At 50.4% G+C, this 22,432-nt stretch overlaps 5 protein-coding genes across 5 annotated transcripts; 1 reads left to right on the forward strand and 4 right to left on the reverse strand.

The window, feature by feature from the left end:
- Window positions 1–1,097: 1,097 nt before the first annotated feature.
- Window positions 1,098–3,032, reverse strand: J7T55_011080 (uncharacterized protein; the record flags this gene model as incomplete). The annotated part of the gene is made up of 3 exons (XM_053135196.1): window positions 1,098–2,383; window positions 2,824–2,865; window positions 2,927–3,032. 3 exons carry the CDS (start codon window positions 3,030–3,032, stop codon window positions 1,098–1,100), a joined length of 1,434 nt encoding a protein of 477 aa, XP_052987148.1.
- Window positions 3,033–3,806: 774 nt separating this feature from the next.
- J7T55_011081 (uncharacterized protein) lies at window positions 3,807–4,465 on the reverse strand (the record flags this gene model as incomplete). The annotated part of the gene is made up of 3 exons (XM_053135197.1): window positions 3,807–4,162; window positions 4,261–4,298; window positions 4,428–4,465. The coding sequence occupies 3 exons, from the start codon at window positions 4,463–4,465 to the stop codon at window positions 3,807–3,809; spliced, it is 432 nt and encodes a 143-aa protein (XP_052987149.1).
- Window positions 4,466–7,089: 2,624 nt separating this feature from the next.
- Window positions 7,090–15,115, reverse strand: J7T55_011082 (uncharacterized protein; the record flags this gene model as incomplete). The annotated part of the gene is made up of 4 exons (XM_053135198.1): window positions 7,090–11,256; window positions 11,454–14,373; window positions 14,512–14,853; window positions 14,910–15,115. 4 exons carry the CDS (start codon window positions 15,113–15,115, stop codon window positions 7,090–7,092), a joined length of 7,635 nt encoding a protein of 2,544 aa, XP_052987150.1.
- An 898-nt stretch (window positions 15,116–16,013) lies between these two features.
- J7T55_011083 (uncharacterized protein) lies at window positions 16,014–17,686 on the forward strand (the record flags this gene model as incomplete). The annotated part of the gene is made up of 6 exons (XM_053135199.1): window positions 16,014–16,151; window positions 16,201–16,468; window positions 16,535–16,639; window positions 16,697–16,854; window positions 16,980–17,377; window positions 17,425–17,686. 6 exons carry the CDS (start codon window positions 16,014–16,016, stop codon window positions 17,684–17,686), a joined length of 1,329 nt encoding a protein of 442 aa, XP_052987151.1.
- Window positions 17,687–18,586: 900 nt separating this feature from the next.
- J7T55_011084 (uncharacterized protein) lies at window positions 18,587–20,424 on the reverse strand (the record flags this gene model as incomplete). The annotated part of the gene is made up of 2 exons (XM_053135200.1): window positions 18,587–18,807; window positions 18,972–20,424. 2 exons carry the CDS (start codon window positions 20,422–20,424, stop codon window positions 18,587–18,589), a joined length of 1,674 nt encoding a protein of 557 aa, XP_052987152.1.
- Window positions 20,425–22,432: the final 2,008 nt, after the last annotated feature.

Genomic DNA, 22,432 nt, shown 5'->3' on the forward strand with positions numbered 1-22,432 from the left:
AAGCTTCGTTGTGGTCCTCAGCACAGACACAAGCAATCTGTCAGGACCGGAAAGTGTGCTGACGGAAAATAAAGCAACATGCATGATCTGGATAGTCATGGGTTTCGGGCGAGAAACAAGCTTTGCCACATGATACGCCAGGACTGCATATCGCCCGCCTAGGTATAATACAGGCTGTTAGGGCTGTGTCTGTGCCTATGTTGTCGTAGGGCCGATATCATTAGAATCTCTGTAATATATGTACGGGAGCACTTCTGAGGCTGTGTCTGACGTTGAGTCCATCTGACTATTCCAATCTAGGATACGCATATTCGGTGCCAGTATGTACTAGCACCTCCAAAGCTGCGTCAGACACAATCCAATCTGATCTGCACGTGCCTTCAGGCTGAGGAGTCTTCCCTGATTCTGTCAGGGAACCTTGGCGTTCATATTCGTGGGCGAGGGTGAATGACGACGTGAAGTTTCTATGAAACAGTCGTTGGAGTCTATTGAGCCAAGACACAAAAAAGCGACTGTCTGTCTTTTGAGCTAAGAAGAGATCGCTGAGCCAGAAAGTGGCCGATGCTGAAATCCCAAACAGATCATTCTTGGCGCGAGGTGGCCTTGAGACGGTGAAGAACATGTGAGGTTGAGTACTTGCGGTAATGGGCTGCGGCTAATTACGGACGCCGAATGCTGAAAATACAATCTACGCTAGGTCTATGGCCTCCGGCATGCTGAGTGAAATTGGCTGAGAATTTATTACGAGAAAATCACGATGAGACCTGCCACAAGACAGGACTCTTAAGACAGCCCTCGAACCGCGAATCAAATCGTACATCACCCTCACAGCCCGATATATGAGGTAAAAAATACTGTTCGAAGACACATCACGGCTTCCGTGGCAGTGATGCTAATTAAGCGAGATAATGTCACACAAGTGTACAAGGAGGACTGTCCTTTCGTGACAGAATATGATTCGGGGGGACTGGATTGACTTCAGAGACCATCACCGACATCCACTATCCCGGCACAGATACACTTTAACAGACAATTTCGTTCCCCTCCTTCTAATTGCGCCAAAAACTCTTCAATCTACACCTTCGACATTTCCCATGCTAGTCTTGAGATACAGTCACTCGATCCCTCGCAAAGGTAACATCTACTCCGACAGTATCTAAGACTCTTCTCAATTCTATACTGCTTTTAGCCCACGATCTGGATTTAATCATGGCGTTGAAGTTGCTCAGGCCGTGCTCCAGCTCAAGTAGCCGCAAATTCGGGAACCTCCCTCTGGCGACGGCGTCCGCTAAGCCAAGCAGCGCCTCGGGCCAACAAGGCGGACAGAATACTTCGATCGAGTCTGGAAGGATGTCGACGAAGCTCTCGCTTCGAGCTGGGAGAACGTATAAACTCCTCTGTTCGAACATGCCAAGACCTTTGCTAAGATCAACATGTTGGAGACTGCGGAATTGCCTCAAGCTGGCGATGCTAGAATACACGCTCTTGATGCATGGCGTTTGATTCATGTAACCAATCTTTAAGCATCGTAAGGTGTCCTGGGCCGGTTCCAAAGCTTGGATGATCTCGGAGCCGACGGCAGATTCGTGAGCACTGTAGGTGTTCCCTGAGAAGTAGAACTCCTGAAGACGTAGGCACTGACGCAAGGCTTCTTTCAACTCAGAGCGGCCAACGTCCACGGTGAGCTCCAGCTTTTGTAGGTTCTGAATGAACATACTGGGCGGTAAGTAGTCCAAATCCAACCGGAGAGTTTGGAGGTTCGGCGCATTCGCGAGAATCTGTCCAACTCCGCGGAACGAACCACTTGTCTCGGGGGTCTTAGGACCAGTGAGGCTCAGCGTCCTCAGTGAATGCAAGCCTGAGGTATGCCCGTCTCGAACAGCACCGGAAAAAGTCGAGAAGCTCCACAACGGTATTATACCAAGACATAAAATCTCGAGGTTTGGTGCAAGACACAGGAGGTAGTTCATGAGAAGATTTTCAATGTCAATCTCGAAATCATTATCTCCAGGAAGTCCGTCCCCGACCGGGAATCGTTGCGCCAAAGCATGGATCAGGCGTCTTGCGTTGTAAGTCTCTATTTCTGAGGATACAATGTATCGGATGTCGACGTCCATAAGACGGTCGGCCAGACTCGGGATTTCGAGCAGAGTCTGCATTACCGGCACTAACATAGGCTTGGTTCGTACGCGCCAGTTCCAATAGAAGGGTGACAAATGATGGTAGAGTATGGGCTGAGCAACACTGCACAAAAGCTTGTTGGTAAGACAAAGGCTCCTTAGACTGCGAAGCCCGTCATTATCTTTTTGTAGCAACTCGCGCTGGTCCCATATATTCAACGGCCTCGAAGGGTCATGTCTCCTTTCGCAGTGGTAGCAGAGGGCTGATGCAATTGTGATTAGCACCTCAGCAGGTACTTCAGTTATGCCAGTTGGCATCGTTCATCAACAAGCTGGCTTGGACTTTGGCGAACACTACAGGGGACTCGAAAAAGACTGACGTGTCAAATATGTGTAACAAAGAATGCCGACAAAGTTCACGCATTCGATCGCAGTGTGAAAGCTTGTTGTGATTGTCTATCACAAAATCAAAGAACAATAGGCATACTTTTGCTGCCAACTGTAGCGACTTGGAACTTGAGAGAGAGAAGAGCGAGTCAGAATAGCGTGAGAAGACCGCAGACATTCACTGCACTTCATCTGAGAACGTTGTCCCTTTTGTTGACCCGTGGCTAGTATAAGCAGCCACTATCCGTTTCTGCCATAAGCTGCGAGCAGCCTTCCCAATCGGGTCCCATGAGTATATCCGTTGGTTCCAATTCACGTGGCGCAGCATCGTGAATGGACGGCTTGGATGCTCTGGCAACTGATTGGTTACCGAATCTGTGTTAGCCTTGTGCAAGGTCTCATTGTGCTTAGGGCCTGACCCGTTGGAATGTCGACGTTGCAGATGACCGCGGGATCGAGTGACCACTTGATCCAATCACGAGTGACGCAGTCTCCACAGATGACCTTAACGCCTCTTTGCTGCATCCTTCTTTTCTCATGTGGTGCCATACCGAATCGAAAATGTCTTTTTTGTGTAACGCTCCCGTTGGGTTTGCTGTAAGCACTGAACTTCCGGTCATTGTTTCCGGATGCTGCATTGCCAAGAACCGGCTTTCTTCCGGAATGGAATCCTGGGAGCGAAAACTTCCGTTGCGTTCCTGTCTCGTCCGACTCATCCGACTCGGGGCTTGCCTCGGAGGAGGCTATAGTATAATAAGGAGGAACCAATATTTTATGATGAGTTGTATCTTGATTGTCGGACCCGCCTTGTCTCCATACTGTAGACCACATGCAGTCCCTCCAATCACCGTCTCATTTGGCCTTCTGTCGTGATTGTTGTCGGGACCTGACCACGTAAATCTTTCCGTGCGGCGTGGCCGGCGGTCTTGTCTCCACGCTGTGTAACGAGACGGCTGTCCTGACCCCCTTGTGTACATTTGCTGCATCTCAGACCTTATCTTTCAGCCGCATATTCTGCTTCAATCCTGATCCACCGAATCCGCTAGAGCATGGTGACTCCGCATCTGACAATCGTAGTGTCCGTCATCATCACAAAGTACAGAATATTGCCGCATGCTCCCATACAAGTCGTGACAGAACCGCCTCTAGCTCTGGATCTGAGAGGGTGACATTTCTTTTGTGGTATTAACGCTCAATTCTAAGGTCAGTCAATGAGATTCGATTATAGAATATAAATACCATTCACTCAACTCTTCAAGAGGAGAGGTGAAGACCAGCTATAAGTTATCAGTGACTCGACTACATCGCGTTCCGAAACTCCTGCTTTGAAGTGTCGGGTATCCCGTACCCTTCTTCTTCGTCCTTTCCAATAGTTGGCATCCCACAAGCATTCTCTGACAGTGCGACTGCACTGTCCTCGGCAAAGCCGCCGGACGCCGACCTGGACGAGCCTCTACTGCGCAGAGGCGTCTTTCGGCTCAAGAAATCTCTCGTTGACGACAGCTTCGGAATGAGGACGCGGAACAAAAGAGGCCGCAGAGTGGGCAGACAAGCCGTTACTAGGCCGGCGCAAAGTTCACCGAATGACCACCCCGCCGGAGCTATGTTGTTGTACGTCGGGTCGTCACCCAAGTTCAGAAATTCAATGCGAACAACTGAAATGACGCAAGTACTGTCATATATGCGTTAAGACTTGGTATGCAGCATAGGAGGGGAGGGGGGCAGCGAAGACCATGTGGCGGCGTGAACCTACAAGAAACCGAGGCAAAACACAGCCAGTAGCGATAGGCGCTGTGAACAAGGCATGTTGAGTTTCCATACGAATGGAATGGGTAAAGAGAAGATGATTAGATCCGTGAGAATGTTTCCTGCCGCATTTAGGTACCACCTTTTTTTTTGTCGTCAGCATGCTATGCAAACCAGGTGACTCTCGTCGCAATCAGGTGAGGGATGGGCATTGGTAACAGAGGCTGGCGGCTGACGAGATCCTTTTCTCCGGTATGTCGGGGATGCTAGGATCGAAAACCTACAGTGGCAAGGTGGGGATGCAAGTGGATCGAATGTCCTTCCTCCAAAAGCCAGAAACCGGAGAGCAATCGAATATAGAGACTATAATGAGCGACAGGCTCCAGGCTGAGATCAATGCTGTGACAGTCACAATAAGGGTCTTGGATTTGACGGAGACCAGTGATTTATACTGCAAAAGTAACCCAAGCTTAATCAAGCCCAGACTACAGTAATAAAACACAATGGAGAGGTAGAAGATCTGAAGCCTCGTTAGCTATACACTCTGTCATGTCCGTGGAATGAGCGAAGGCCATCATACAAAGGTATATCTTTCCAGGGCGGCTGGCGAGATGGTTGAAACATGCTGTCCCAATCCGAATCTTGTCATAACAGCCTGATCTATGCCCGTTGCCACGGTAAAAAGCTGTTGTGCGAGTGGATGTTAGTCCTGAATAGTAACGTGAAAGACTCTAGCTGGGTGTTCGCACCAGAGCGAGCAGAATGCTCCAATCATCGGGCCCAAGCGATTTGACAAGGGATGATCTTGTGTAGAGCCTCAAAAGCACCAGCCCGGTGGTCAAGGGCAGTAAGATAGCGACCAAAATAATGATCACATAGCCCCTATCGTCAGCCATTCAGAGAGACTGATGATGCGGATGACTTTTCACTTGTGAATGTGGAAGTGCCCGACAGAGTCGCGCTGCATTAGATCGTCAACGTTCATACATGAGGAGGAGAAAGCTGGATGGCTTCCCATTTAAACCACCGCCGGATGAGCCAGCAGTTGAAACTCTTGCCAGTGGTTCCTTCAAGAGTCGAGTAAGGTTTTCCGTCCCGTACCTGCATTAAACTACTTATCGGAGTGTAACGTGAATAATCCTGTTCAGCCCAACAGAAAGGGACAATGGTAGTAGCGATCACTGAACAAAACTCCTTAGGCTTTCAGGCTGCATGTTACTGCCCTGCCGCACAGATGAAATGGTTCCTGAAGTTTGGGGGCCATAATGCTCGTTGCTCAACAAGCTCGGAAACCTGAACCATGCATGCGGCGTCGTCTGAATATTGTGCTACGGAGGAGAAAAGTCTAGCATGAACCAACGAATGAGGGGATTGCCGAGCTGCAGGTCTCGAGGGAACTGCCTGATCACGATAGGATTTGGAGAAATAAGGACCCGAGATGCCGATGTAACTGTAATCAACTTGAGGCAGTTCGAAGCCGACTTCGACTCGGGTGGCATCCGAATAAAGTTCCGACCTTACCTTGTTCTGGGATCTCAGCCGCAGCTCCGAGGTTATCGAAAACGTACTTCATCTGACATTTCGCATCCTTTCAGTTGCGCACATACATTTGTACCCGAGATGACGCTTCATATGATCCCACCAAAGGGGCCACAAAAGCCAAATGGCGTATGGTGCGACACCGTGGAAGTCAAAAGCTCGATGGGTCCCATTTAGACTTCATGCAGCAGTATGGGATGAACTTTCGGAGGCCATGAAGCTCTGAAACCCTGTGTTTCGAGACTTATCACTCTGTGAGATCGTTGGGGACAACTACCTACTTATCACTTCTCTCGACGCGATGAACAGCTATGGGATCAAACATACTATAGTCCGAGCTGTAGATTCGAAGAGCAGATAGGCGAACCCTTTAACTAGATTGAAAGCCCTCGACAGGCAACGCAAGGGAAATCTTCGCACAGATAGCCTCCTTCTAGTAATTGAGAGGTCCTGGAATGTAGTGATGGTGCTGGGATACCGATGGTCAATAGACTCTTTCGCACAGACAGAAGAAGATGCAACTGATGAGAAGTGAAACTTTGTAGTGCCCGGATGCGCCCGGAAAGTCCCCTGGAAAGACCTCTTGATTTGTTCCAGCATCGCCGGCTTCCACCATGCCCTCCTTTAGCACCAATGAGTACAATAAAGGCGTGATTTATTCAAAGTTGAGCACCACTGCCTAACTATGCTTTCAATAACCCGCCTCAGCTAATTCTGAGATATTATACAATGATAATTCATTTCCAGTCAAAATAATTCAATTCGCCCTAACGCTGCGTGGAAGACTGGTACACTTACAGACACCAAAAAATGATGCTTGTGCAAGTACAAACAAAACCGTTGATAGCCGATAGTCGAGTATCACCGGTTGACTGCCATAGCCATAAATAGGGCGCTAATGTCATCCAGATAAAGTTGACGAAGTGATCGTGCGAGACATTGGACTCCTGGAATACGTTCAGATACGGTCACTCGTCTAGTTTCCAGTGGAAACAACAGTGCTGTAGGAACAAACACCCGACAACTCTCCGAGTGCGCATGAAATCACCGTCTCGCGCTTTTATGAATTTGTAGAGTACCTATGTCAGCCGTTGCTGGGCGAGATTTAAGTTTATCCTCTATCACAAGTGATTCGGTCTGGCCAAGTTGCTCTTGAGAGTGGCTCTAAGAGCCGCTACTCTGATAATACAAGTAGATTGAAGGCAGTCAAGATTACTTCTCAACTAATTATTGACAGCATATAATTAAATTTCAATGTAAAAAATATGTCATTAACACCAGTGCCTTATATTCGAGATCAGCCACTACTGCTTGATATCAACAGCTTGCACTTGCACGCCAAATCCCCAGCCAAAGCTCTCATGGCCACGTTGGCCATTATATCAAAGACACTGATATCAACGCCTGTCTCCTTTGCAATCCAATTTCTAATTTCCACGGCGACCAGACTGTCCACCCCATAAGCACTGAGCGGCTTACCAGCATCAATGTCGCTCTCAGGCATCATCATCAGCCTCGAAAGTCTCTCCACCATTGACTTCATAATCAAGTCGGTGGCAGTGGCGAGATCTTTTCTGGAGCAGAGACTTAGCTCGTCACGAAGGGAGACACTGCTACCAGAGCCCGAATTCGAAATCGAGCTGTGCTGATTACGAAGACCTGCAAAACGGTCATCTGTAATCCAATACCACCCCTCAGAGTACGAATTGTGAGGTAAACCACACATGATCTGTGCCGGGTGATGTAATGGCGTATTGGAATGCTCCATGGCTATGGAGAGGAGGCCATGGAGGTCGCTGTTATGCATCACCTTGAGCCCCATTGCCTTGACATGGTCCACGTACTCATCGTGTTCGGCCACGAACCCGACCGATAGCAGGTAGCCAATGTCAATGGTCATGGCGCGAAGACCCTGGCTCCTTCTGTAACTTGCGAAGTAATCTTGGAAAATATTTCCACAGCCGTAGTTTCCCTGACCGCGGTGACCCATCACACCAGCGAGGGAGCTCAGCATTACAAAGAAATCCAGATCGCGGGGAAGGAGGTCGTGTAGGTTGCACGTCCCATGAACCTTGGGACCAACAGTCTTGCGGACGTGGTTCGCCGTCATCTTGTCGAAGAGAGTGTCGTGTAAAACCATGGCTCCCGTGACGCAGCCTTTGATCGGAGGAAGATCGCGGCAATTGTCCAGAACGATAGCTAACTCGCCGCGATTTCCTACATCACAGTCGAAGGCTCGGACTTCCACGCCATACTGCCTCCTCAAATCCTCAGCGAAAGCTTTGTTGCCTTCGCCGCTCGCTGCAGTTCGAGACAGAAAGACCAACGATTTCGCTCCCTTATCCGCCAGCCATCTTGCAATCTCCCTGCAGATACCGCCGAGGCCTGCCACAACATACGTAGAGTCAGACTGAACATTGACCTTTGGCGTAAGAGGCACAGCTGGCACCAGGTCCCTATCATCAACCCGCACGACGACCTTGCCCATGTGCTTGCCTGCTTGCATGAAGCGGAAGGCTTTTTCGACCTCAGATGTAGTGAAATGCATGATTGGCGTCACAGGCCTTAGTGTGCCGTCCTGAATGAGATTTGAAACATCCTCCCACAGCCTGACAGCACGTGGTGTAGGGTTGTTCTCGAAGTCGAGGAGGTTAACACCGATATAGCTCTTGTTATCGAGGAAAGGTTTCATGTCCAGACCGGTGTTGGCAAATAGATCTGCTTTTCCGATCTCTAGGAAGCGACCGAACTTGGCTAGACAATGCCAGCTGAGTCGAAGAGCCTCGCCGGCCAGCGAGTTCAGGACAACATCGACCCCCTTACCGCCTGTCGCTCGCATGATCGCCTTCGAAAAAGAGGTATCACGGCTACTGAAGATGTGGTCTTCCCCAATCCCATACTGCTCCATAATGAGCGTCTTCTTCTCGGCTGATCCAACTGTGGCGAAGACTTCGGCACCGATGTGCTTAGCAAGGATGACGGCTGCTTGGCCGACACCACCCGCCGCAGCGTGGATCAGGATAGTTTCCCCCTTGACAAGGCCGCCCGCTGTCACAAGTGCGTAGTAGGCAGTGAGAAAGATCAGGGGCATTGAAGCTGCTTCCTCAAAGGACATGATGTCAGGCATACGAATAGCACCCGCGGCTGGGAAGCGAACATATGTCGCGAACGCGTCACACGTCGCAGTCATCACTCGGTCGCCAGGCTTCAGGCCACTCACGGCTTTCCCAACCCGACTGACCACTCCGGAGACATCAACTCCGAGTTTGTTCTCTGGAAGACTGCCCAGCGCAACTAAGACGTCTTTGAAATTCAGACCTATTGCCTTGACCTGAATCTCAATCCAGTCTTCTTGCAGATCAGTGTGATACAGCTCATCCTCAACCCAGCGGAAAGTATCCAAAAGACCAGGGGTCTTGATGGTCAGCTTGAGGGGACGGCCACAACTGGTGAGTGGAACAAGTTCAGGCTCGCCCTTCGCCTCGTATGAACGAAGCGAAGCATCAACATTTTGCGCCCGCTCCACGCGAGGCACGTATATCGTTTTATTCCGAGCTACGAACTCATGATCTTGACGGTCCGGGTCTTTGCGAGAGTGCTCTTGAGCAACACGACAAACAGTCTCAGCGGCTGTGTTCAGCCTCACACCATCGATGAGCGACTCTGGCGGCTCAATATCCAAGGTAGCGAGGGTTGTGCCGGCGTCCTCATTTCGTATGGCACGCGACAGGCCCACCATGAGGGATTGTAATGGGTGAGAGCAGTCCATTGCGGCTCCACCCGTGATCCAGAGCGTCCCATCAGCTGCGTGGATCGAGCGGCGGATCCTCTCCCAATTCTCGTCCGTCAGGTCCGTCAAAAGGGGTACCTCCCATTCCGCAAGGGATAAGACATATTTGTCGCAGACATCCTCCTCAGTGAAAGACGACCAGACTGCCACTGAAACATCGAGTTCGGCCTTCTCGAAATTGTTTCTGAGAGCATCCGCAAGAGCCTTTGACTTCTCGGTACCACCGTGTATGATGGCATACCTGGAAGCCGGCTGGGGCCTCGATGTGGCAGGCTTGGTAGATACAATCAAGGAGACGGGCTCGTTGGAGGTCTCACGATCGCCACGTACATCCAGATCAACGCCGCTGAATTCGGCTTTCTTGAGAGCGGTGTTCCACTCGTCAACATCCATAAGCGGACCACCGACCCTACCGTCATCCTCCCCGAGCCACCAGCCAGGAAGAGGCCCCATGATAAAGCCAGAAAATATACGCTTGATAGTGACTTCAGACAATACAAGTCTACCGCCAGGCTTGAGCAGAACTCGACAGTGTTCAAGCGTCTCCTGTATTCTTCTGGTGGCGTGAAGGACGTTTGCACACACGATGAGGTCAAAAGACTCTGGTTGGAAGGCCTGAGAAATCGGGTCGTTCTCGATGTTGCAGGTACCGAACTCCATTATCCCTTGGTCTGCCGAGAATCGTTCCTGAGCTTTTGCTAGAAACCCGGGGGAAATGTCTGTGAAGGAGTAGCGCTTTGCTTTAGATGTACCGTCTGGATTGCGGAGGCGCTCAAGGACGTGATATGTCGTCCCACCAGTGCCAGCGCCAATCTCCAAGATTTCAAGCCCGGGTTTCTTGTCAGCAATCAGGCCAACAAACTCGGCGACGTTGGTGTTGAAAGAAGTTCCGAAGGCGCCGCGGTAAAATGTATACAGGAGGTCGCCCTCTGTCATGACTTGCAGCGGCTCGATCTGTCGGGTAAAGATCCTGGATAGATTTTCTCCGATGCGGTCGACCATCTGCACTGTGATATTGCCGGACTCACTAAGAGCGATACGGTCTTTTGCAGCCTTCAATTTAGCTTCAACCACAGTGGGATCGTTGTCGAGAGATGGGAAGCACTTCTTGCATACTTCCATCCACTCAACATAGGATTTCCAGAATCCTTCTGTTGGCTTCGCGGCGGCACCCTCGGGCGTGTTGAACCAGTCCAAGCAGCGGTATATGTGCACCAGGCAGACGTACTCGAGGAGATCCAGGACAGACTCATCATCAGCGTTAGGAATGGTGCGCTTATACACAAGCTGCTTGACATGGTTTGGTGGAAGCATCTCCACGTCCTCGCGCCAGATCTGATCGAAACATGATGCACGTGTCTCGAGCACTTCCTCATTGCTACCGTCGGTATTGCCACCCACTGAAGCGAGCCCAACGCCTTCCATTACTATTAGTGGGCAAGAATGGGTGTCATCCGAGATAGCGATGGATGACGTCCATGTGGTATAGCCCAACTTCTTTGCGGTTGACGTTCCATGAAGAATAGTTCCCGGAAGTGATGGCGTCCTGGCGGAAACAAGCACGCGGTCGAAGGTAACAGGTACAACTGCTTCTGCAAGCGATTGCTCTGAGCCGCTGATGGATGGGAAGAGCAAGTGCAGGACAGAATCCAGTGTGGCCGGATGTACAACGCACTGTCACATTCTAAATCAGCCATCGAACATTGAAACATATGGAAAGATAAGGTGCGCGGAAAGAGTCAACGTGTATGCTGAGGTCTGCCAGTAGCTCAATCCACACCTGATGGCAAGAATAGAGGGGTGCATGCCAAAATTATGGCACATCAGAAAGTTGAGAACAGAAGAGGGGGAGGGGGACAAGTTGTGCTCACTGGGTACTCGAACTTCTCAGGCATTACAGCCCTCGTGTCCGGTATGGCAATTGTGCCGTAACTTGCATCCTGGCCGGCCCATAAATCCTGAACGTTGCGGAAAGTTGGTCCATACACCATACCAATCGTCTCGACGTTGTCGTACAAGAAGTTTCGTGCTGGCTTTTGACACTCGGATCTTGCTGCCTCGAAGGACTTTCTGATGGCGTCATTGTCTAAGTCAAGTTGCTGTTGCATAGTAGGCGAAATTGACGATACCAAGGTCACACTAATGAGACCTCGGGAGTGAATGATCCACTCTGTGCTGTCCTCCGACCACGACGACACAGTAAATTCGTTCAGCGTGGCTGATGGAGCAGCTTTGGTTCCCGTGCGGCGAGGATGGAGTTGGACCATGACTTCAATGCCTTTTTCAGTGTCCGGCACACGAAGTGCAGTGACGATACTGACATCCCGAAGCTCATAACTATGGATGTCCTCAGTGTCGCCATATTGCTCTTCGGCAAGCTGCTTGGCAGCCTCGATTGCCATGACAAGCATGCCAGCGCCAGGATATAGCATATTGCCCTGAACCTTGTGTTCACGAATCCAGGGATTTTCGCTGCAACGTAGAAAGTTCCGCCACGTCGGATCCGGCACCCCCGCGACGGGGTACCCAAGAAGATCTAAACGAGGCCTCGATCGCAGGCGATATGCTCTGGAAAGGTGAGACTCATCCCAGAATTTCAAGCTGTGATTCCATGCATACGGTGGAAGGTCAACGAGCATTTGACTGTTCGCAACTGGGGTATCGTTGATCAAGTCCAGGTCGAGATGGAAGCCCTTGGCCCAGAGGTTGCCCATGGCGTCCAGTGCAGTTTTGGTGCCGTCGAAGTTTCGACGCAACATCGTCTCGTAAGAAAGGTCAGTGTATCTCCCTTCCGTACTACGGAAAATATCGAGCATGTAACTGCGTAGAGCAGAATGTGGGCCAAGTTCGAGGAATATATCGGCGAAGGCTCGGCGGTCGTGCAAATTCTCGGCCTTGTCCCTGACGTGGTTCAAGAGTGCGGTCAAGGCGCCAGTGAAATCAACTGGTCGAAGAAGATTTTGAACCCAATAACTTGGAGAAATCTGCTTAGATGTGACGATCGAACAGGTGACCGACGAGAACATAGGGATGACCTCTCCGACCGAGTCGTGTGGAATGTCTGCCAAGGCAGCCTCGTACTGGTCTCTGACAGTCTCCATGTGGAAGGAGTGGTAAGCGACATCCATAGACAGACGAGTGCAAGCGATCTGATCCTTCTTCAATATCTCTTGCAGCTCGTCGACAGCTGATGCATCTCCGGAAATCGTGCATGCCTTCGGGCTATTGTAACAACCCACGATAGCCTTGCCACTGCGCAGACCGGCTAGCCTGCCACTTACAGAGTCACCACTCGCGCTCACAGCAAGCATGCAACCCTTGGGGCCGGTCCGAGAGACTGTTCCAGAGACTAGACCTCGCAACCAAGCGACTTTCATGGCCGTCTCGTGGCCGATGAGACCAGCGGCGTATGCAGCGGCGACTTCACCAGACGAATGGCCGACGACAGCGACTGGCTTGATGCCCCAAAACCTCAGCAAGTCAACCAAAGCGATCTGGATTGCAGTGCAGGCTGGCTGAGAGTAATCAGTCCCTCGCAGGTTGCATTCCTGCTCCGGCCTCCTCAGCTCTTCATCCAGGCTCCAGGGGCAGCCGAAGGCCCTGAGCATCTGCTCACTGGCATCCATGCTTTGTTGATAGGCGGAGAATACCTGCAAACCTTTTCCCATAGCAAACCACTGCGCCCCTTGGCCGGTGAAAACAAATGCCAATCGAGGATTTGATGTGCTGGACGAACGAACGGGAGAAGACAAGGACGTTGTAAGGCTTGACTGCAGCTCCGAGAACGACGAAGCCGTGACATAGGATTTCCATGGAAGAACTGAACGCTTTGTGGAAAGGGTGTGAGCGAGGTTTTTGCTATCAGACTGAGAGCATGCCTTGGTTGAGAGGTAAGAATGGAGCCGCTCAACATTCCGGGATACACCATCCTTGTCATTGGATGAGATGACAAAGACGCGAGGTCTAGGTTCGGCAGCGCTATGGGTATGCCCATTGCTTTGGCTGTTGATATGACTCTTGTTGGACCCATTGGTCATGCAAATCCTGGTGACTGATCCTGTCGACAGCTTCTGGGTCGAATGGCGACCCACTCTGTGCATTCTCATCAGATACGAAGCTGCGTCTTCGAGTATGACGTGAGCGTTGGCGCCGCCGAAACCGAAGGAGTTAACACTTGCCCGCCTAGGGCCGTCACTGGGCCATGTGGTAGCCGACGTCGGTATCCTGACATTGAACGGTAGCTTGATCTGAGGGTTTAGCTTCTCAAACCACAGGTTCGGTGGGATGATTCCCCTCTCAACGACTAATGCTGCCTTGATGACGCCAGCCACGCCGGCCGCGCCCTCCAGATGCCCGATAGCAGTCTTGACCGAGCCAACCAACAGCGGACTTGTTCTATCCTGACCAATCGTGGCCAAAATGGCTTTCGCCTCCAAAGGGTCGCCGGCCTGTGTACCTGTACCGTGGGCCTCGACGTATCCTGTCTCCGAAGGGCTGACGCCGGCTTGTTTGTAGGCCGCCTGGATGAGTGCCTGCTGAGCTTCGCTGCTTGGAAGAGAAATGCCTGGAGTCCGACCGTCCTCATTAGAGGCACTGGCAAGGACGATGCTGCGGATTGTGTCCCCGTCACGCAAAGCGGCGTCAAGGGATTTGATGATGAGCACACCGAATCCTTCGCCACGAGAGAAGCCATTTGCGCTGGCATCCCACATTTTTGACTTTCCCTCCGGCGATAAGATCTTGGCCGCACCAAGAAGGATGGACATGTCAGGGCCGAACATGAGGTTGGCGCTATTAACGAACACGACGTCAGCGGACCTTATTCGACAATTCAAGGCTGGATAGAGAAATCACCCTGCAACAACACTCATTTCCGCCTCGCCAGTTCTGATACTCTGGCAACCCAGATGGAACGCAGTCAAACTCGACGAACACGCTGTATCAATAGTCATCGAAGGACCCTTGAGGTCATAGAACCATGACAGTCTGTTCGAGGCCAGAGACGAGGACAGACCCGTAGCATGGTATATTGAAGGACCTTCATTATCTCGGGCCTGAAGATTGGGAAAGTCTCCTGTGAAGGTGCCGATATAACAGGATGTGAGTGTACCAGCCACTTTCTCAAGTGGCAGGCCGGCGTTCTCGAAGCCCTCATACGTGGCCTCGAGAAGCATTCTGTGTGTGGGATCCATTGCTTTCGCCTCCTTGGGCGTGATGGAGAAAAATGGGGCGTCAAACGCCTTGAAATCCTGTTTCAGAAAATGTGCATGTCTGTGATCTTCAGCCGCCATCCATTTATTTGAGCGTTCAAGATTGATTAAACTCACCTTGGTTGAATGCTTCCCAGCCGCTCGGGGCTAGGATGATAAAAGCCATCAATACTGTAACGGTCCTTGGGAACCTCTGAGCGTGCCGAACGGCCTTCGACTAGCATATCCCAGAATTTCTCTGGATCAGAGCCATCTCCAGGGGCTCTAATGCCTATGCCGATGATGGCAACGGGATTGTGCGCTGATTGTACTGCACTTGCCATCTTAGAGTATAATAACGTCAAAAAGCAAAACCTGATTATTGTGTTATGGAGTTGCGCGGGAATGAGCTTCGGTAAGCACTCTTGCTCACTGCAAGCTTGGGGGACATTTATAGTCTATATCTCGAGGGCACCTGGGGCCCGGCAGATATTAGATGAACTCACAGGACAAGTGTTGGTGCGTTTGTAAGATAACGATCCATGGCTACTCAATCGTGATACTGGCCCACATTGCTCGGACACTCCAGCAGCTAGACCGATTTAATATCGGTGATAGGTCTGGGATCACTCCCACTTTCCACGAGCAATCTCAGCACAGGGATTCCAGAAATTTCACCGTGAATGCCCGGAAGTGATTGAGACCCTGCAGGCGACTGGAAGGCTCAGCGAAGCTGTTCACGTGTGAAGTTGTTTCTTGGACCCATCACCGCGCAGACTGTGTGGGGAGCGCACCACCGTTCTGGGTCACTCAAACCTGGGGATGTTACATGCTCCCGGGTCCCAGACCCAAATCGGTAATTTGACCTTTTGGCTGACTGTCTGCCAATAGTTCTTGCACGAGGACCTCCAAGCGGACCGCAACATTTAGCGGCAAAATATTCTAGTACCCTTGACAACTTGAAGGCGCCCCGTATTGTATGGGCCCGAAGGACTTACTCGCGGACGCCTCTGAGAGTGGGGCTGGGCCCTTGGAAGACAAAATGCTGTACTCCATGATCGGGCAAGGGTCAGACACCACGTTTTAGAGATTGCCGATTAATAGGATAATTATCCAACAGCATCAGATTTCATACCACTTCAGCAAGGCAGATGCATTCACTTTAGGATAGTAGCGCTCGTACCAAGTGCCACTATTGCTAACACTGGAGAGTCCTGAGCTTACCAGACATCGATTTCAAGCATGTCTCTCATGGCAGAGTCTCCTACGAGACTACGGTCTGAGCTAGAGGCTTGCTTGTCGGATCGCGCTGAAATCTATTTGCCATTGTCGAATGGCTTCGCGAACTCGGATTTGCGTTTCACTGAATATGAGCGGCCGGTAAGTTGTTTTCATCTGGCACTACCTCAGTCGCTAACCACAAACACAGACCTATGCTTTGGCAGTTCGGCCAGGCTGTGCGCACGACGTGGTGTGCATAGTCAAGTTCGCGCGGGAGAAGGGTATTCCCTTTTCGCCCAGGGCTGGCCATCATTGTGTGACAACTACCATGCGACACCTCCAAAATGGTCTTCTAATCGACATGAGATCGCTGAACCAGATTTCCTTGAACGAGGAGACGGGCTATGTGACCATCGGTGGCGGGGTTATTACTGACGAATTTGTCCGGTTCCTCGAGAGCAAAGGACTGGAGATAAGTGTGTTCGCTACAGAAGAATACTAGAACTTGTGCGAGACTTTCAGCTAACCTGTATGCCTTTGAGATGTCGGGTCCTGTCCAACGACGGGAGTGATCGGAGTATCTTTCGGGGCCGGCCTAGGTCGTCTACAGGGGAAGTATGGTTTCTTGCACGATAATATGATCTCGTGTAAGTTGGTCCTCGCGGACGGATCGGTGACAGTGGTGTCCCGTGACTCCCACGCAGACCTCTTTTGGGCGATTCGTGGTGCTGGCCACAACTTTGGCATTGCGGTTGAGGCAACGTTCCAGGCCTATCCTCAGGCATACGGGGGCAGGCACTTTACTTGGGACTTTGAGTATAGCCTCGAACAATGTGACAGCGTGTTCGAAACTTTGAACAGGGTACATGATTCTATGCCTCCCGAGTTGGCGATCTTCGTTTTATCGAGTAGGCAAAGCAAGTCGGGACTGAAGGCAAGGGTCCCCGCAACCCTGATAGACTGAGTGTCATGGCTGACTTCATATAGCACCTCATTCTTGTCAATCTTGTATGGTCTGGCAAAGAGTCAGAGGCCGACTATTGGATACAGCAATTCAAGACTCTGGAGCCTGTGGTCACCGGGATTAAGACCAAGACAACTTGGTCGGAGCTACCTTGGACTACATACAATGGGCTTAACAAAATTTTGAGCAAACCCGAAGTCTGGTCCAGAGCACCCTACAAAATGATGAGTGCGGCGAGTGTCGCAAAATTTGATCTAAATACCACCAAAGCGTTCTTTACCAGCCTTAAGGAAATGAATGAGACCTGGGCCGGCAAGGGGGTATTCGGGGCTATGTTCGAAAGTTTGCCGCATCATCGCTCTCGTGAGCTAGACGCAGAGTCCACGGCATTCCCATGGAGATTTGATACCAATCACTTTCTGTAAGTCTCTTGTCTTTCACATTGGAACGAGACCTAATTCGTTCTAGGATGATGACCGCGACTCCCTTCAGCATTGAGGATCGTGATGCATTCGAGGCACACCTTGACAAATGGAAGAGAGAGTTTATTGCAGTCTCTGGGTACGGCCGACTTCATCAATATGTTAACTATGGTAACACAACGTCAACCATGGAAGACCCACCGGAGGCTCTGTACGGATATGAGCCGTGGAGGTTGCAAAAGTTGAGAGCGCTTAAGCACGAATACGACCCGGACAACGTGTTCAGGTGGTACCAGCCACTTGTGTAGACGTTTCAGCAACGCCGATTCATGTTATCTTCGAAACACTCTTCCAATTCGGTCTAATTCATTTATTGCTTGGTGGGATATTTTGACTAACGCGAGAGCATTCGCGAGACGTGACGCGTACATTTGCCTTCTATGTCCAACCCGGCCTCACCTAGAAAACAGTCGAGACACGTGCTGCTTATCTTTATTCAGAGTGGCTGAAAAGCATTCCCCACGGATTCCCTATTCCATCAACCATTGACTCGCGGTAGAGAGTCAGTATTGCAAAGAAAATAGGCGAGTCAGTAATTATCCGGGATCAAAGAACGTAGAGTACGGCATTGAAATTCTCACAACGGCTACCCCTTTGTAATCCAGGCAAAATCATGGTGTCCTCAACCTAGAATAAGATAACCTAGAGAGGTCTGATTTGCCCAGGAACAGATTAGTGGGTCCTGAATGTAGTGCCGAGATAGGGGTTCATTGTTGATCTTGTGTCCACTACTTGTCGCCAGCGGACCCTTGACAGTGGAAGAAGAACATGCCGGTCTGATGAGAACAGGGGTCAAAGAGTCTCAATCTAAGAGGGAACAACGTGCGCCAACATGAGTTACGGAGACGAATTTGTGGGCGTGTTGTGAATGCGCTTCGGGAGAAAATGCTGATCCTAGAGCGCATAGGAAACCCAGGACATATTTGTCGCCACTACATCACTATACTAGTAGTGGAAGACTGTCTCCTTGTCGTTCAACCTGCGACCAACCACACCATACAGGATTGTTAACTAGGGTCAGCCTGCAGGATGCGATTATCAACTAAAAATCAACCTCCATCACCATTTTTGAGCTATTTTGAATTTTTGACCTACTGACGTGAAGGTGACAGGACTGCTTTGCTACCCTGGACACCGATTTCGACAAGTTACCTGATGGTGAGTCTTAATCGACATTTGACCGCCTCATCGCCCCGCGTTGGGGTACCAGGTGCTGCCACAATGGTGAAGTGCGTGTACTCCTGATCTAGACGGATGTCTAACCCTTCAATACCGTCGTACCTTTGCAACATCCGTACGATAACATAGCCCGCCTCAGTCAGGGCAAACTGCTGCCCAATACAGATTCTTGGCCCTCCATTGAACGGAACTTATTGAAATCTAGGTCAGCGCTCTGTTCTTGAACAAGGGCTTTTTTTTGGGGGGGGGGGGGTGGTAGGCACGACTCGGAAACCTCAATAAGTAGAAATTCGAAATAAGATTAGACCAGCGACATATGACAGTATGAAAGTAGAGGCGGGTTATCAAACTTACCGTAGCTCCAGCCTGGTCTACTCGTTTCCCACCTTTCAGGTCGGAAAACATCTGCATCCTCGCCCCAAAGATCCTTCCGCCTATGCATCACATGAGTTGAGAAGTTGACCTCCGTCCCAGCCGGAACGAAAACCGGCAGCGTGCCGTCGGGGCCGCCACCCGTGGGAATCGTCGTATCTCTAACAGCCATCCGGCTGTTGAAGGCGACGATACTGTGTAGGCGGAGGGTCTCGCTCATGACGTGCTGGAGGTATCGACACCCTTTCAGCTTGTGGAAAGTGACCTGTCTAGTTACAATGTCTGTATCTGCGGTATCTGGTCCAAATTCCTCTAGAATTACATTGCGAAGCTTTTCGAAAACTCGAGGATTCCTCACTAGGCAGTAGAAGACCCAGCCCATAAGACTTGCCGTAGTGTCCCTGCCCGCTGCCAGGAGACCGAGAACTTGCTCACGTACTTCATTCTGGTCTGTGCATCGTTCACGAAGGCTGTTGAGAAAATCGTACTTTATTTCCCGTTTGGCAATGTCGGCTGACCTTAGGCTGTTGTCCACAAAGGCGTTCAGAACTCTCATTGACTCCTGAAGTCTTTTATGGCCGTATACCCAGTAAAGACTGCGAAGTCGCATACGGACGCTTAGTGTTGCCTGAACACGCTCAAAGGCCCAATGAAAGTCGTGCTGCAGTGGCTCGCCTTTTAGTCTAGCAGGAAGCGAGTGGGTGCTCTGCCCAAGGAATAGCTCGGTCGCACTGTCGATAGTAAGGGATGGGAATAGCCTTGCCAGACCAACTGGCTCTGTCCAGCCGGATTGATCGATAGATGATTTTTCAATGCAGGCGAATAAAGTCTGCACATGACTCTCCAGCATTTTCAGGTTGGCAATATTCTCCCTGGCGAAGATTGGACGCACAACATCTCGGGCCGAGTGCCATGCTTGGCCGTCCACAGCAAATATGCTCCGTCCCAATACGGCTTTCAGGTTTGTCTTCCGGGCTCGCCCCATTTCGAAATCATTGAACTGACTGGCAAGTACGGCCTGGACATTCTTTGGCTCGGCTGTGATTATGTTTGACGTTCCGAGAATGCTAATGCGGAAAGTCCAGCGACCAATATCGAGGAACCGCCTGGTGACAAAATCCGGCGTGCGCTGCTCTCGATCAGCCTTTAGCCCTGCTCGGACCATGTCGAGTCCAAGAGGCCATTTCGTCCTTTCGAGTGGAATGGCACCACAGCCTAGAGCCTTGGACTTTCGCGAGGACAGGAATGGGCGGACGAAAATCGCATTACAGACTTGACGAATGGTTAAGCCAAGACCCAAGATGAGCAAAAGCATGGGGAAATGATTCAAAATCATCACGAAGAGGATCAAAGCATTTGACAAGCTCGCACTTTTCTGCAAGATGGACGCAGGAATGAAGAAAGTTGGTTCAAGTCGACTGCATTCAAAGGTCATATTCAACTGTAACAATCACTCTGAATCGCAACGTGACCCTGCATGACGATTGTATTGGCTGAATCATTATGGAGTTGCGGAAAACAGCATCGTTCGGGAAGAGTCTTAGTGTGGAGCTGCAGGGCCCACAATGTTTATGAGATTGACTCAAGATAAACGCACCCGGGTCAGCTATTCACCCATTTTCGTCGCCGGGCTGCACGAATCTAGCTCTATCATAATTACGGCTTGTATCACTCCTTCAGCAAATGCATATTGTAATCAGCAACGACCGATAGAATTTATTCATGTTTCTGTTAGTGCCGCATAGTGTACCTCGCTACTAGAATGTATTAATCATCGCCCGAGCAGCCGACGCGTTCAATCGAGATGACCGCCAACGCCTGCATGTATTCCTCCGACCCAGATGCCCATGCTCCATGCCGAGCTGGGCCCAACCAAGATGTTAGGACTTTTGCCGACATAATGTACAAATTGACCGAATTTGGGAGGTCAGTAGATAGCTCGTCCCTGACTTCACCAATACTTCTTCACCACCCACCCTGATGTGCTGACGACGAATCAATCCGGACGACCTGGCTTATCTTCAGGGACGTCGATGGCGAGCTCGCAATCCATGTCCTCTAACACGACCACAAACAAGGATCGAAGATGGCACTGTCACAGAATCGCAACCAACATCGAAGGAGAGATGTTCAGGCAGCACCTCTGAATCTGTGATGGGGACTCGACCTTGAAAATGGTGCTTAAGACCGGAAGGTTTGGAATTAGTGATCGCGTGCGCTGGATGTTGTTTGACGCATTTCTCTAGTAACGGTACCAATTTATCCCAATGCCATGGCGGACGCCCAGCAAATCCTAATTATGAAACCCAACAGTTATGGTGCACATGATTGAAAAAGGTCCATGAGGAGATTTTGGGAAGGTGAATTCATGGTCACGAGCAGATTGTCTCTCATAGCCTAAAACCGCTTCTTCTTGTCAATAGATGATTGGGTATTATAAGCCAGCATGGGCTATCTCGTTCCCTGACAGGTGCAACGCATCGTGTCAAAGAAGTCGGAACGCCACTGGGGCAGAGATTATAGTATAGATGAATTACGGTGTTGGTAATGCCAGGTACCTTGTTGAAGATTATATGAAGCACCGATGATAACAAATAGGGTTGGTACTGTTGAGGTGGAAAGGTGACTCATTTAGGAGTTGTCTAGCTCGGAGGATCTGTCGGCTTCTGACCATGCGGTTTATGGTAAATTCGAGCTTCGCAATTTTTCTCATTGATATCTCTGCTCTTCGAGATGGTGGTTCTTTTCATCCCTCTCAATGTTAGCGCAGTACCTCCATCAATATTCCCCGAAATGCTGCCCAACGTACAGGCCGGACACGGTGAGAAGGGCTCAAACGCCGCACGCTTCGCCTGTATATCGAGTGTATTGGTATTAAACTGACGATGTTTCACTCGAGAGTTTTCAACCTGGAACCTTCAGGCAATATGAGAATCCTGATGTCATCAGATCCATGGTGTCCCGAACTTGTAGGTCGTCTAGTGAAAGTATTCATATACAACAAATGGCTTACTCTCCATATCTGAAATAATCCTATCAAGGATGTCTTTCCATATTTCAAGAAAGAAAGCATACTCACCACAGACGCAGATCGATCCTGTTTGCCTTGAACCCTCCGAGTCGTTCTCCAGCTGACATATCAATGCTGTGCCATCAACCACGGTGAAACCTGGCAGGTTTTGCGAGGATAGACGAGCGGTCACAATCTAGATGGTGCTAAAAACGACGATATGAGTCGTTTTATTCAGTCCAATGAGATGGTGATCAACATAGAGCGTCTCAGGTTGGACTGAAAAGCCCGGAGATAATCATCTTCTGCTTGCGCCCCTTTGCGTGCAAGGGAAACTGGGGTTTCGCTTCATGAGCACTGGCTTGCGTCAAGTCTCGCTACCTACTAGAACTTTCCGTTCATTTAAATGGTTTGCCAAGGGAGGAATTAATCA

This window comes from Diaporthe amygdali (assembly GCF_026229845.1).
Source record: "Diaporthe amygdali strain CAA958 chromosome Unknown NODE_52_length_282706_cov_64_790073, whole genome shotgun sequence".
In the NCBI taxonomy this organism is placed as follows: domain Eukaryota; kingdom Fungi; phylum Ascomycota; class Sordariomycetes; order Diaporthales; family Diaporthaceae; genus Diaporthe; species Diaporthe amygdali.